Genomic DNA, 12,359 nt, shown 5'->3' on the forward strand with positions numbered 1-12,359 from the left:
TTGTAAAAACAAAAGGATCGAAAAACTCACTCCAGCCTGCTGAATTAACCAACTGTGAGGAAAACAGCCACCGAACACTAATTGTCTCACCATATACTTGGACTGGAAAAGCCACTTTTAGACTCAAAGGCACATCACCATCCCTGGAACTATTCTCCTGTCTACCCTTACGTCTTCTGTGCATCCAGTGTTTAAATGTGGTATGACGCGACTTTCTGAATCAGGCATCAAATGGACCGACATTAAATTGTGTCGCTCTACTGTGGAATGTTCTGTCAATAACTGATACTGTAGCAAAAAAGAACTTAAACGCACAGCAAATTCCCTATGTGGGCTTAAAGGCGGAATTTGTGAATGTGAATATTTTTTTTCTTTTTGTTATGCATGGGTATGAAATTATGGTTTCATCAGGTTTTGGTGATTTGTTTTTTGTTTTCTTTTTTTATTGCCACTAACAAGTGATGTACACATTACCATTTTTGATCATTTAACATTTTACTACTCATAAATACTGTAAAGAGTGCATGGAAAACATAACCAGAAATCCCTGAACATCCTGAAAGTTGGGTTTATGATGATAGCAAGATTGCATTGGGTCATATATCAATATGTGTCTTGATTATGGCCGCCTTTATTGCTATAGTGGTGTGTTCCTTGCAATTGTACAAGAGAATGAGAAATAACAGACTCTGTTCCATGTTTCTTCTTACCTGTGGCCATTTACAAGCTTTTCGCTGACACTCTTGCAGTTGTGAGCTAATTTGACTGGGTTTATGCATCATTTAGTGGTTGAAGTCTGGAAAAAAAAAAAAGAACACAAAAACTAGTACATTGACCACTATTTCTTAGCCACGTTTTTTTTTTTTGTCAACTACACTCTTTATATCTGTTTTGTCACCATGCTCAGACATTTTTGCTACTGTGTCCATTATATACATAATGCATTTTTGTGTTTTTTGTGCAAGTCAGAACTGGAAACAAAATATTTTTTAGTTTTTCTTTCAAAAATGAGCAGACAAAGGCTGTGCCTGAGTACTTGCTTTAAAAAAAAAAATTCTTTGTCCAACCTCTATATGGTTGATTTTTCCTGCTAGTGGACTTAAATAGTTCTCATTGTGTCATTTATTGTTTACAGGAATAGCAATGCAGTGTTTAAACTGTCATTTTTTGCAACAAATGTTAACTTGAAACAGTTGTCGGGTGTTTGCAAACTTGTGAATTAAACATTAGTAAGCTAATTAGTGATATTTTTAGTTAATTTATGTAAATCACACTAATCTACCAATCTATCACTGAGGAGCTTGTAACTTTTAAATGCAAATAACACTGTAGGCTATGCACTTCATGTGAAATATGTAACATTATCATGGTGTATGTAACAATATCAAGCCATTTTTGTCAGTGATCTTGTTTGGACAACACTGAGTAACTGCAGTGCTTTGTAAGTCTGATGCTCTTGCTGCTTAGATACTGTAGGTGATGACTGCATCCTGGATCTATTTAAGGAAAAACACTGTTTCAAGCATGATGCGGCAATAATTTATTTATGCATCTTTATAGGCTTTTCCCATTGGTTACAGATGTTGTCCACAATATTTATTTCATTTGTCTATTACTTTTCCATCTTTTGAATTAACCGGCCATTGGCCTGGAGTGAAGTGGATAAATCAGTGTAATATTTTTGTAAATAGAAGCATTGCGCTGCTCTTGGAATACTAAACTGTATTTGCATTTGTACAGCTTAGCCAGCAAAACCATGTACAGTCGACCATGAATTTTGCTTTTGTCCATTCAGATTTCCCTTAGGATCGTACTTTGCTTGCGATTGCTGTTTTTAATAGTTTTGTATCTCAACCTCCGCTCAAATGATCTTTTGTAGTGGCATCCTCAAACTCTTCCATGTCTTTGAACAATAAAATAGACTGACAAAACCATATAAAGTGTCATGAAATGTCATTTACAAAGAAATACACTAACTGTGTTTCACTTAAATATAGTCATATGGGCTGTTTTATTCTATTCTAGTTAAAATTGCTGTCGTCGATTGAATTCTTTGCTAAAAAGCAATGCTGATTTTGGCACATTGTGTAAAAAAAAACATTGTTGATCTCAAAAAATATATATATCTGCTTCCAAATAGATTTAAAAATGTATAAAGGAAAATGTCTCAATATGCAAGTGTAAAATCTTCATGATTTTCTTATAATAATACGGTTTTAAAACACTCTTTTACTCCTTTAAGGAGTCATGATGTTATTTTATGGCAGCTTTCTTTTCTCTGCAACGAAATAGTAAGTTACAATCTTTGACCTCTCACGTGTCTTGTGATGTGTCTCAAGAGAAAAGGAAAACAGGAACAGGGAGTCATAAACTGATATCCGGTTCACTACTGAATCTTTCATTTCAACCGATTCTTTGCAATGATTCGGTCAAAACATTAGACTGCATTTGGCGTCGGCAAAAAGTGTTGTTTACCAATATTATTACCTAGAGAAAGAGATAAAGGTCATGGTTGTCTTTCTATATTTCTTTATATTAATTAATTAATTATAATATCAACGTTCTGAATTAATATAAACGTTCTGAATTCAAATCGTCTGTATGAACCTGATAACCGGCATATTAACAGCATTCCAGTCGTGTTATTTTATTTAAAAATTCACATTATGTATATAACTTACACCTAAATGTTCTTATGATAATATTCTCAGTGAATATGTATTTAGTTTAGAAGTAATTTGTGAAGAAAAGGCGTCTTACCTCAGACGGTGCGCGTGTGATCTAAAGTTAATCAGTTCAACGGCTTTTACGATTTGAAATTTAGGTCACGTGCCTATTTAAAACGCGTAATAACAGTCACAAAGTTTAAATAATATGAATATTCACAATTTACTTATATACGTCTTGAAGAAAGTTTTATTTATTTCTACAAATAACGTTCCCCAAACGTTGCAATGTGGTTATATTTTGGCATTCACTACGTATTCACAAACGTCTCGTTCAAATATACTGATTACGTTATTTAAATATACATAAATCGAATTATACTGATACATTTTGTTATGCTTTGTATTCATATAACCCAATAGTGATGACATACTAATAAACAGCCATTTTACTACAAAATTGACGCGTAAAATCCCCAGGGTCTTTCTGAGGACACTGACTCGGTTCGTTCAATAAAAGTAACCGATTCTCTCAAATGAATCGGACTCTCCCCTGAGCATTAGTATCATTATGTAATGCTGTTCATCTGACTCTAGGGGTGTAGTTTAGGGTTTTGGAGGGTTATGGAGGGTGTTGAGACGTGGAGAACTCCACTATGCCTTCCAGCGAGTGCTCAAAGAGGATATTGTGTCTTGCTTTTGTGTTTTAGGGTGTTTGTGATCGGAAGGGCTGAAGAGCAGAAGCAGTCATGGACGGAGCTTGGGCTGTTATTCTCATATCTCTGGCTATGTTCGTGGGATGTTTCGTGCTCGGGATAATTCCACTGTTGATCAATTTATCAGAGGTAAGATGATCAATATGCATATTCAACAAATGCTGATACGTTAACTTTATACAGTACTGTAAAGCAGAGCATAAATGCAGATAAAAACAATGCTTACACACAATACAACACATGGAAATTGTAGCATGCATTACAAATGAAGTGTAACTATATCAGTAAGGTTTTTACTATACTTTGTGCTCTGCCCAGTGTATCGTTAGCTGGTTGTAGTCTCTGCATGTGATAGTTTCTGCTTTCCACCTGTAAATCTCTCCGTAGCAAACTCAATTAAACTCCTTAGACTTAGAATTGTATATACTGTAAAACATAAAAGTCCATGACTATGAACAGCTAAGGCAGTAACTATGTATTTTGACATTGAAAATCAAGTTTAAAGTTATTTCACGACATTTTCTCCACCCTTACAGCAGAAACTGCAGCTGATTACTGTGCTGGGGGCGGGGCTTCTGTGTGGCACTGCCCTGTCAATCATCATCCCAGAGGGGGTGGAGCTAGTGCAGGAGTCATGGAAAGGTGAGACTTGCCATCTTCCTCCGTTTCATTCATTTACTTCCCTATTCAGGGAATGAATATGCACAGCCATGCACACTTTTACAGTGCCTTTGTTTACTTTTATCCAAAGTAAGTTACCAGTTAAAACTCACTGCTGGTAGCCTCATATTGAGGAGATAACGATTGATTATGTTTGCCAATACATGTTTCTTCTCCTCCTCATGTAGACTGGTATTGCTCCGCTATGGAAGAGAATCAAAATATCTCTGAATCAAATTCAACACTTCATCAAGCCGCAAAGAAAGGTCTGCGTCCTCACTTCTTCATAGGAATCTCTCTTGTCTTGGGCTTTACGCTCATGTTTGTGGTGGACCAGATTGCCAACTACTGCTCTATGCACGGTACCTCAATGCTTCTTCTTATCAGAAACACATTTCAATACTTATCCACTCACTTCTTCCACGCAGAGGCTGTGTCGAGAATAGAAATGTATAAGGGTGACCGTACACCCTCTTTTTCCGGACAAGTCCTGGCCAGGATTTCCGAATTGCCTAAAATGTCCAGGTTTTGGCTTTGTTTTTCTATTCTTCATACGTTATATGTATGTGTATTTGCATTGCTTTGATTGTTCTCTGTAGATCCCACCTTCTCGCACACCACGATTGGTCGATCGTGTACAATGCCAGCACACTATTGGTCAAACTGTTTTTCGGTCATTACCTGCAGCAAGTATAAAAACAATAGGAAAACAAAACCAAAACCTGGACATTTTAGGCAATTTAGAAATCCCGGTCAGGACATGTCTGGGAAAAAATGACGTATTATCACCCTAAATGTATGCTAATCTTAATAAAAACAAGATTCAATGTTTTGCTTTAAGCTTAGCTTTGTAATAATTTACACTGAATGACTTCGCAATCGTTCTGTATGAATTATTGCATTAAATTATTATTTCATTTTGATTTGTTGCTTAATATTGTTTTTAATAGTTTCTGAAATGGTGTACAATATAAAAATTCTGTAGTATGCAATATTGTTTACTTCAGCAAGTTGCATCCAGTTATCATGTCAGAAATAAAAAAATATTTAGCATTTTTCACACAACTTGTCCTAACTTTTAGTGTGGCTCTCTAAAAGTTTTTATTAAAAAAAAAAAGATTAGGATCTATTGTATGTACGTATGTATCTTGTATTTAAATTTTCAGTATCCTACTGTAATGTGATAAATCTCATTCTTAGTGTATTATTGAAATTGTAAAGCACCATTGTAAGCATGCATTATGAATTGAATTTATTCCACTCGGCCGCAGACAGACACGTTGGAGTCTGCGGTAAAACAACCGGTGTGAAACGCTGTCAGATGCTCTCTTGAGAAAGTTTCTGTTTGTCTTGTTTCCCAGAACCCCGAGCGCGCGTGTACAGTGGCAACAGTGTTACTGCCACCCTGGGTCTGCTTATTCACGCCGCAGGTAACAAAGGCTTCACTTCCACTATTATGTTCCGTATTGCCCAGACTCAACAGATCACATTACAGTGAATCATGCCAGTAGTGCTTGTCCTTCTGAGTATGGTTATTCAAGTCAATGAACAATGGGTTCTCAATTCTGCTTAATAAGCCTCCATTGTGTTTTTATCACAGCATCTGTCCTTTAATACCAAAAAAGGGACACTAAAAACAGACTAACCTCATTGTGTGGTTTGGTTTTCATGGCTAGTGTTACATTTCTGTTTTCAAATATTGGATTACAAGGAGTGCCAACAAAAAACATTAAAGGAGTCATATGATGTTGCTAAAAAGAACATTATTTTGTGTATTTGGTGTAATGAAATGTGTTTATGCGGTTTAAGGTTCAAAAAACGCATTATTTTCCACATACTGTACATTATTGTTTCTCCTCTATGCCCCGCCTTTCTGAAACGCGTAGATTTTTAAAAGAATATCTTTTTGGATTTGAGACTTTAGTCTTTGCAACTTTACAGATCTTCTTTATGCACCAAGAGCTTGTAACACTCCAAAGAGAAAGGAAAAATTGAAATCGCATCATATGACCCCTTTAAAAGCTATGTTTAAAGTGCAGTTTACTCCAAAATTAAAATTCTGTTGTTATTAATAGGGTTACCATACATCCTCTTTTTCCCAGACATGTCCTGGCTGGGATTTCTAAATTGCCTGAAATGTTCGGGTTTTGGTTTTGTTTTCCTACTGTTTTCATTCTTCAAGCTAATGACTGAAAAATAGTTTGACTAATAATCAACCAATCGTGCTGTGCAAGAAGGTGGGAACTACAGATAACGGTCAAAGCAATGCAAAATATGCATACAAATAAAATATGAGGATTGTAGAAAGGCTGTAAATGGCAAAATAAAATCAAAACCTGGACATTTTAGGCAATTTAGAAAAAGAGGATGTAAGGTCACTCTAATTATTAATTACGTCATTCATTTTGTTCTGTACAGCACTCAAAATAAATAATGATCAGTTCAGTTTGGTTGCTGTGATTTGTCAGCTGAAATTGTGTTTGTGAGGAACTTATTTGCATGACATTCACATTGTCTGTCTCTTTCCAGCTGATGGCGTTGCTCTGGGTGCAGCTGCGGCCTCATCACAGGTGTCCGTGCAGGTTGTTGTGTTTTTTGCAGTCATTTTGCATAAGGTGAGTTTGCTTATTTATCTGTACTAGCACTGCTGAGTCATTCTGTATTAAGTAGCTGAAACAGTAAAGCAATTGACCCTTCGCAAAGACCCGCCCCCCTTAGTTACTGTTGCTATGTCTGACAAGCCATGGTGCTCTCACGCCACACATCATGTTCTCACGCAGTGAAAAACGCATCGCGGAGCAAAGACGACACTGATAACACGCCGACAGTTGAGACAGAGCAGGTTACTTTTGGTGTGAAACAAAGTCTCAGCTTTCAAATGTACATTTTTAAGAAATTCGAACAATAAATGCTGTTTTGTGGTGCCTCAGTTCAAACATGAACCTCCCTCTTTACTTGTTATAGCATGAAATAAACATGAATGAACATCCTAAGGTACCTTGTTTCAACCGCGGAAACACATCATTTTTCAAGTTCAAGTCCACTGATGTTAATCTACTCTCCTGTCTGGTTTCTTTGTTGGACAAAATGGCAGATTCGGTGTTATGATTGGTCAGATCGCCTGTCAACCAAACTCTCTGCGATGGGTCAATTCCAAGGTCATGGCTTTGATTCTCATGGAATGCATTAACTGATCAAATCTATCCTGTAAATGCAATGAAAGTCACTTTTCAAGAAAAGCAAGTACTGCTTAACATGTCCCCAAAAAACTAGAGAATAGAAAAAACAAAAATGTAAGAAAAAAATTTAATATGTGAGCCAATAAAAAAACACGTCCTCTGCCATGCTTTTGTTACCAAACCATTACAGTGAGTGTCCAGTTGCCTTGCTTTATTCAACACAAACTCACTTTTTTCCTCTCTCTCTCTTTAGGCTCCAGCAGCGTTTGGTCTTGTGTCTTTCCTCATGCATGCAGGTCTGGAGAGGAAGACTATTCAGAAGCATTTACTGGCATTTTCTGCTGCTGCGCCACTGATGGCTATCAGCACCTACTTCATCCTGAGTGCAGTATGAAACCTCAGTTTCTCTTTATTTGTCCTGTGAAACTTTAGTTCCAGTAGAATAGCAAGCCAAGCATCAAAATATGCACACAATGCAGTGTTATTGTAGTATATTTTATATTATATTAAAAGCAAATTGAAAATGTGAATACATTTTTCAGTTTAAATTGTAATAATTACGTTATGCCCTTTTGTCTGTTTTATTCGTTTTTATGTAAAAATTAGTATTTACAAATTTTTGTAAATACATATGCATTTATGTATTTATCTTTTATTTGATTTCATATTTATTTTAATGCAACATGCTTTTTAATTTTAGTTCTTTTTTTTTGTTTTGTTTTGTTTTTGATGACACAATGACATCAGATCCTTTGAGATCTGGGGCCTGTTGCATAAACATACCCATTATGTTAAGTCAGTCTTTTTTTTTCAGTATCAACTTGGACCTTGAAAAAAAAATGATGACTAACTAGTCTAAGCAGTTTATGCAACTGGCCCCGGTTCTCACAAAGTGAGTTCTCATTAAGTTTGCCATGGGACCAACATGTTCTTTTTGGATTTTGGAGAGATTGTTTTTTACCTTTTTTTTTTTTTGAATGATCTAAAATATTAATTAAATAAATAATAAAAAACATTCTTATCTTTGCAGTCTAATGGCTCTTCTCAGAACCGCCTGAGCGCTACAGGCATTGGCATGCTGTTCTCTGCTGGGACTTTCTTATATGTGGCCACGGTTCATGTTCTGCCTGAAATCAACAGCAGAGGTCATCAGCGCTCCACTCACCTCCACCCTCACGCAGGAACTGGAACCCACCAGCAGCAGAGCGGTCTGAGCATCACAGAGAGCCTGACTCTCATCCTGGGGACTGGACTTCCTGTTCTGTTGGCCCTCGGACTGCCAGACGATTAATCTGTAAAAACCATCCAACAGCCAAACGTGACAGTGACGTGTAATATTTCATTTTCAAATGTTTATATTTTTATTATGACTTCAGAATGCTCTTTGAGAGTTTTATGTTTTGTCATGATTAGTGTTATGAAACTCCCCACATTTTCTGTTTAACGATTAGACAGCTTTAACTCATTTTTTTTTATTAGCCGAGAAACAACTACAAGCCTGTGGTGTTTTTATGTACATTGTCAAAGACAAAAAAGATTATATTTGATATTCTTATATCTAGAATCTAAATTTATTTTGCCTTAAAAATTTATTTTTATCACCTCCATAAAGTTGCAAAACTTAAGTGCAATACAGTGATCTTTTTCCAAATACATGTCAAATATTGTTTATTTTTTGAAGTTTTCTATTAAACCGAGAATGCCTTGTATTGATATAAACCAATGTTTATTTTGAGAACTAAATGCCGTGCAATCTGACACATGCAGACTGTGATCTCTCTGGTACGTGACAATCTATTAAAAGCTGCTATTTTGAGTGCATTTTTGTGTTTTGCAAATCACTTGTTGACAAAAATCACTTGACCTTAAAGGGTTAGTTCACCCAAAAATGAAAATCATGTCGTTCCAAACCCGTAAGACCTTCGTTCATCTTCAGAACACAAATTAAGATATTTTTGGTGAAATCCGAGAGCTTTCTGACCCTGCATAGACAGCAACACAACTGACATGGAAGTGAGGACATTGTTAAAATAGTCCATGTGACATCAGTGGTTCAACCCTAATTTTATGAAGCTACGAGAATACTTTTTGTGCGCAATGAAAACAATAATAACGACTATTCAACAATTTCGGTAATAACACTGTTATCAGTAATAACACTGGCACAATGACCTTGTCGACCTTAAGATGATGTATCAGCTGTAGATAAACAGCTATCGATACACCAATAGATGTGCAACCAATTGCTATTATCAGAATATATTAAACATGCAATTTGAGTTTAGTCGTGCTTTATTCTAAGATGTTTTTTAGTAACTTAACACAAGAAAGCCCTGGTAGAATTTGCCGTTTCTATCCAAATCGGTCTCAAACTTGCAACACAAAATCCATATAAAAATGAGTGATAAATACTGTAAAATATTCCGAAACCTTAATGGTTAATAAAACCACATTATTTGTTCAAATAAAAGTCAATAAATAATACATATTCAATAAATACTTGACCTTTGGTGCAGCATATTAATTGTCTTTGTCTAGATAAATACATTTATCAGCACCATAAACATCTAATTTGAATGAAAAATACATAAACCTGGTACTCTGTAGTCTAATACTTCTGATGGAAGCTGCATTTATAATCAAAAGTGGCTATGAGGTTGTTTTATACTCTGACTTTTGTTTGGCTCCATTAATACTATTATAATGATTATTTTTTAGTTCTACCCTATTCATAGTTTCAGGTGGCCCAGTTGAGCGGTCAGCTCTGCTTCTCGTGCCATCTGGTGGAAGGTGCGACGGGACGTCTGCTCCCTCACCCTCTCCCGCATGTAGCAGGAGGCGTGAGCCACCTTCCGGCTCCTCTCCTGGGCCTCGGCCCTCTCTTTCTGCAGCTTCTCCCTGCGCTGTTCCTTCTGCGTCACGACCTTGCATCTCTCCTCCCGTTGTGCTTTCTCCTCCTCCAGGACTCGGTCTCGTAGTCTGCGATGGCCGAGTTTCTTCTCCTGGTTTTCTCGCCTGACGAGTTGAGCTCTGCAACGCCTCTGCTCCTGCACCTGCAGCACTGCACGCTCCATCCGCAGCTGGCAACGTTGCACCAACGTTTGCTTCTGCTCCAACCGATCCCTGTTCTCCCTCCTCGCCTGCTGCTGCGCCATCCGCATCTGCTCCTCCTCCTTCGCGGCACGTGATCGCATTTCCTGCACCCGCGCCTCTAGAAGCAGCGCGTGGTTCTCCTTGGAGCGTTGCAGCTTCTGCTCCAGTCCTTTTCGCTTGAGCTCCTTCTCTGCACGCTCCTGCTCCTCGACCTCCTCTTTTAGGAGGAGGTGCTTGAGTAGCTCCCTCTGGTTCTCTTGCTCGAGTCTCCTCCTTTCTCTCTTTTCCTGCATTCGCTTGCTCTTCATTGCGTGTTGTTCTTTTTCATGCACCGCCTTCAGCTCCTTCTCTCGCCGCGCCTCCTCAATGTGCTCCTTCTCCTGCAGGAGCCTCTCCTGGTAGCGTTTGCGCTCTTTTGCATCCCTGCTCGCCACATCAAGCTTGAACCTTCGCCGAGCTTGTTGCTCCTCGGCGTGCCTCCTCCAGCGCTCCTCCTGCCAAAGCGTCTCCCGCTCACGCTGCTCCGCAAACATCGCCTCCTCTTCCTCTCGCCGCCTCCTCCGCTCCTCCAAGTCCTCCTGCCAGCGGCAAATATGTCGCAGAAGTTCTTTTCGTCGCTTTTGCTCCATGTGAGCTCGCCGCACCTCCTCGCGCCTCTGCTCCTCCTCGTGATGTTGCTCCTCAAACATGCTCTGGCGTAAGCGAAACTGCTCCTCTTCGTGCCTGGCCAGCATCAATGCAACAATCTTGCGGTCTTTTTCTGGGACGGCGATGCTTAGTTTGCGACCGATCTCCTGCGAGAGGCTCTTCAGCCGACGCTCCGTCGCAGGAGAACGTCTGAGGTCGGCCAGACTGAAACTGTAGGGGAACTTCTGACCACATGCGGTCGGAAACCCATCTGAAATGGAAATCGCAGACTTTGAATGAACACGGTCATCTGTGAACCGTGTCTTAGTTGGACACTTGGCTTTGGAATCGGTGCGTTGACTCTCAGCTCTTTGCTCCAGGACGGTTTCCAGGGCTGTGAATGGTTTTACAGACGACTTTCTATTCCAGCCCTCTTGTATGATCCGCTCTCTCTCCTCTCGACACAAGCGCAGTCGTTCTCTTCTTCCTTTCTCATACTCCTCATATAACGCAGTCACCTCCTCCAGAGAGGACTCCTGGTTTTCATCAGTAAAGTCTGTGAAGGATCTGAACAACAGATCAACAGGTTTCACTCCCAATCTTGCACAGCATTCAAGTGAACGTGGACTTGTCAGAACATATCTGCTGTCTTCAGCTTCAGGAGAGCTGAAATTATTTAAATCCAAATGCAGGAGAGGTGAAATAGATCTAATATGCTCCATTAATAACTGTGTTCAATCTACTCTGTGCATTTCATCGAGAATACAGCAGGTTTACCTATCCATAGTTGTTATAAAACAGCTTACAACGAAATCAAACATCTCTTTATACAATTGAATTCTGATTTTTACTTATATGAATGTTTTATAATACTTATTCGCGCCTTAATCTGCTCTTCAAATCCTTGAGGCTTCTCTGGTCACCATAGCAGCGCAGCAACGACACAGGAACTGCTTTAAATTCTTCTAAGCTCATGGATCCTCAAATTGGAAACAGCGCCATCTAGCGATCAGGCGGCGACATTTAGCACTAGAACACTTTTCAAAATAAAAGTGTTGTAGCGAAACATGTTCATATTAAATGTAATGATCTACACGTGCTTCCTCTACTACAGGGTATGGAAAGCCATATGGGTCATAATTCGCGTGCTTTTCACCGCCGTATCAATATTAAAACGCCATTTTCATAACGCCGCCAGGCGTTAAATAAGCGCCGTTAGGCGATAAGTTAACGGCAGATGCCACCACGCGTTAAAATAACGCCACACGCCGACCGACGTTAAGTTAACGCCACACGCCACTTAAGATGCAGATTTATTTGCTCATCTACATGGACACACCTCTCATGGCTACAAGGACTCTACTATGGAGGACGAAACCTGCAAAAACAATAAATAAATAAATACACAAATAAATAAA

The 12,359-nt window shown here is 38.7% G+C and overlaps 2 protein-coding genes across 4 annotated transcripts; one reads left to right on the top strand and one right to left on the bottom strand.

Annotated features, from left to right (window-relative positions):
• The first annotated feature begins 2,398 nt into the window (after window positions 1-2,398).
• Window positions 2,399-9,042, top strand: LOC107733355 (zinc transporter ZIP9-like). Of its 3 annotated transcripts, XM_016544954.1 has the most exons (8): window positions 2,401-2,505; window positions 3,377-3,511; window positions 3,919-4,024; window positions 4,231-4,404; window positions 5,404-5,472; window positions 6,572-6,657; window positions 7,475-7,609; window positions 8,252-9,042. In XM_016544954.1, the coding sequence occupies exons 2-8, from the start codon at window positions 3,416-3,418 to the stop codon at window positions 8,510-8,512; spliced, it is 927 nt and encodes a 308-aa protein (XP_016400440.1). In that variant the 5' UTR covers window positions 2,401-2,505; window positions 3,377-3,415; the 3' UTR covers window positions 8,513-9,042. The 3 variants fall into 3 exon arrangements, with proteins under 3 accessions (XP_016400442.1, XP_016400440.1, XP_016400441.1); XM_016544956.1 differs by lacking the exon at window positions 5,404-5,472 and having other exon boundaries at window positions 2,399-2,505; XM_016544955.1 differs by lacking the exon at window positions 2,401-2,505 and having other exon boundaries at window positions 3,218-3,511.
• An 800-nt stretch (window positions 9,043-9,842) lies between these two features.
• Window positions 9,843-11,754, bottom strand: LOC107733346 (coiled-coil domain-containing protein 177-like). The gene has a single exon (XM_016544928.1). The coding sequence runs from the start codon at window positions 11,661-11,663 to the stop codon at window positions 9,951-9,953; it is 1,713 nt and encodes a 570-aa protein (XP_016400414.1). The 5' UTR covers window positions 11,664-11,754; the 3' UTR covers window positions 9,843-9,950.
• Between the last annotated feature and the right edge of the window lie 605 nt (window positions 11,755-12,359).

Source organism: Sinocyclocheilus rhinocerous, unplaced genomic scaffold, assembly GCF_001515625.1.
Source record: "Sinocyclocheilus rhinocerous isolate Xijiao unplaced genomic scaffold, SAMN03320098_v1.1 scaffold790, whole genome shotgun sequence".
Taxonomy (NCBI): domain Eukaryota; kingdom Metazoa; phylum Chordata; class Actinopteri; order Cypriniformes; family Cyprinidae; genus Sinocyclocheilus; species Sinocyclocheilus rhinocerous.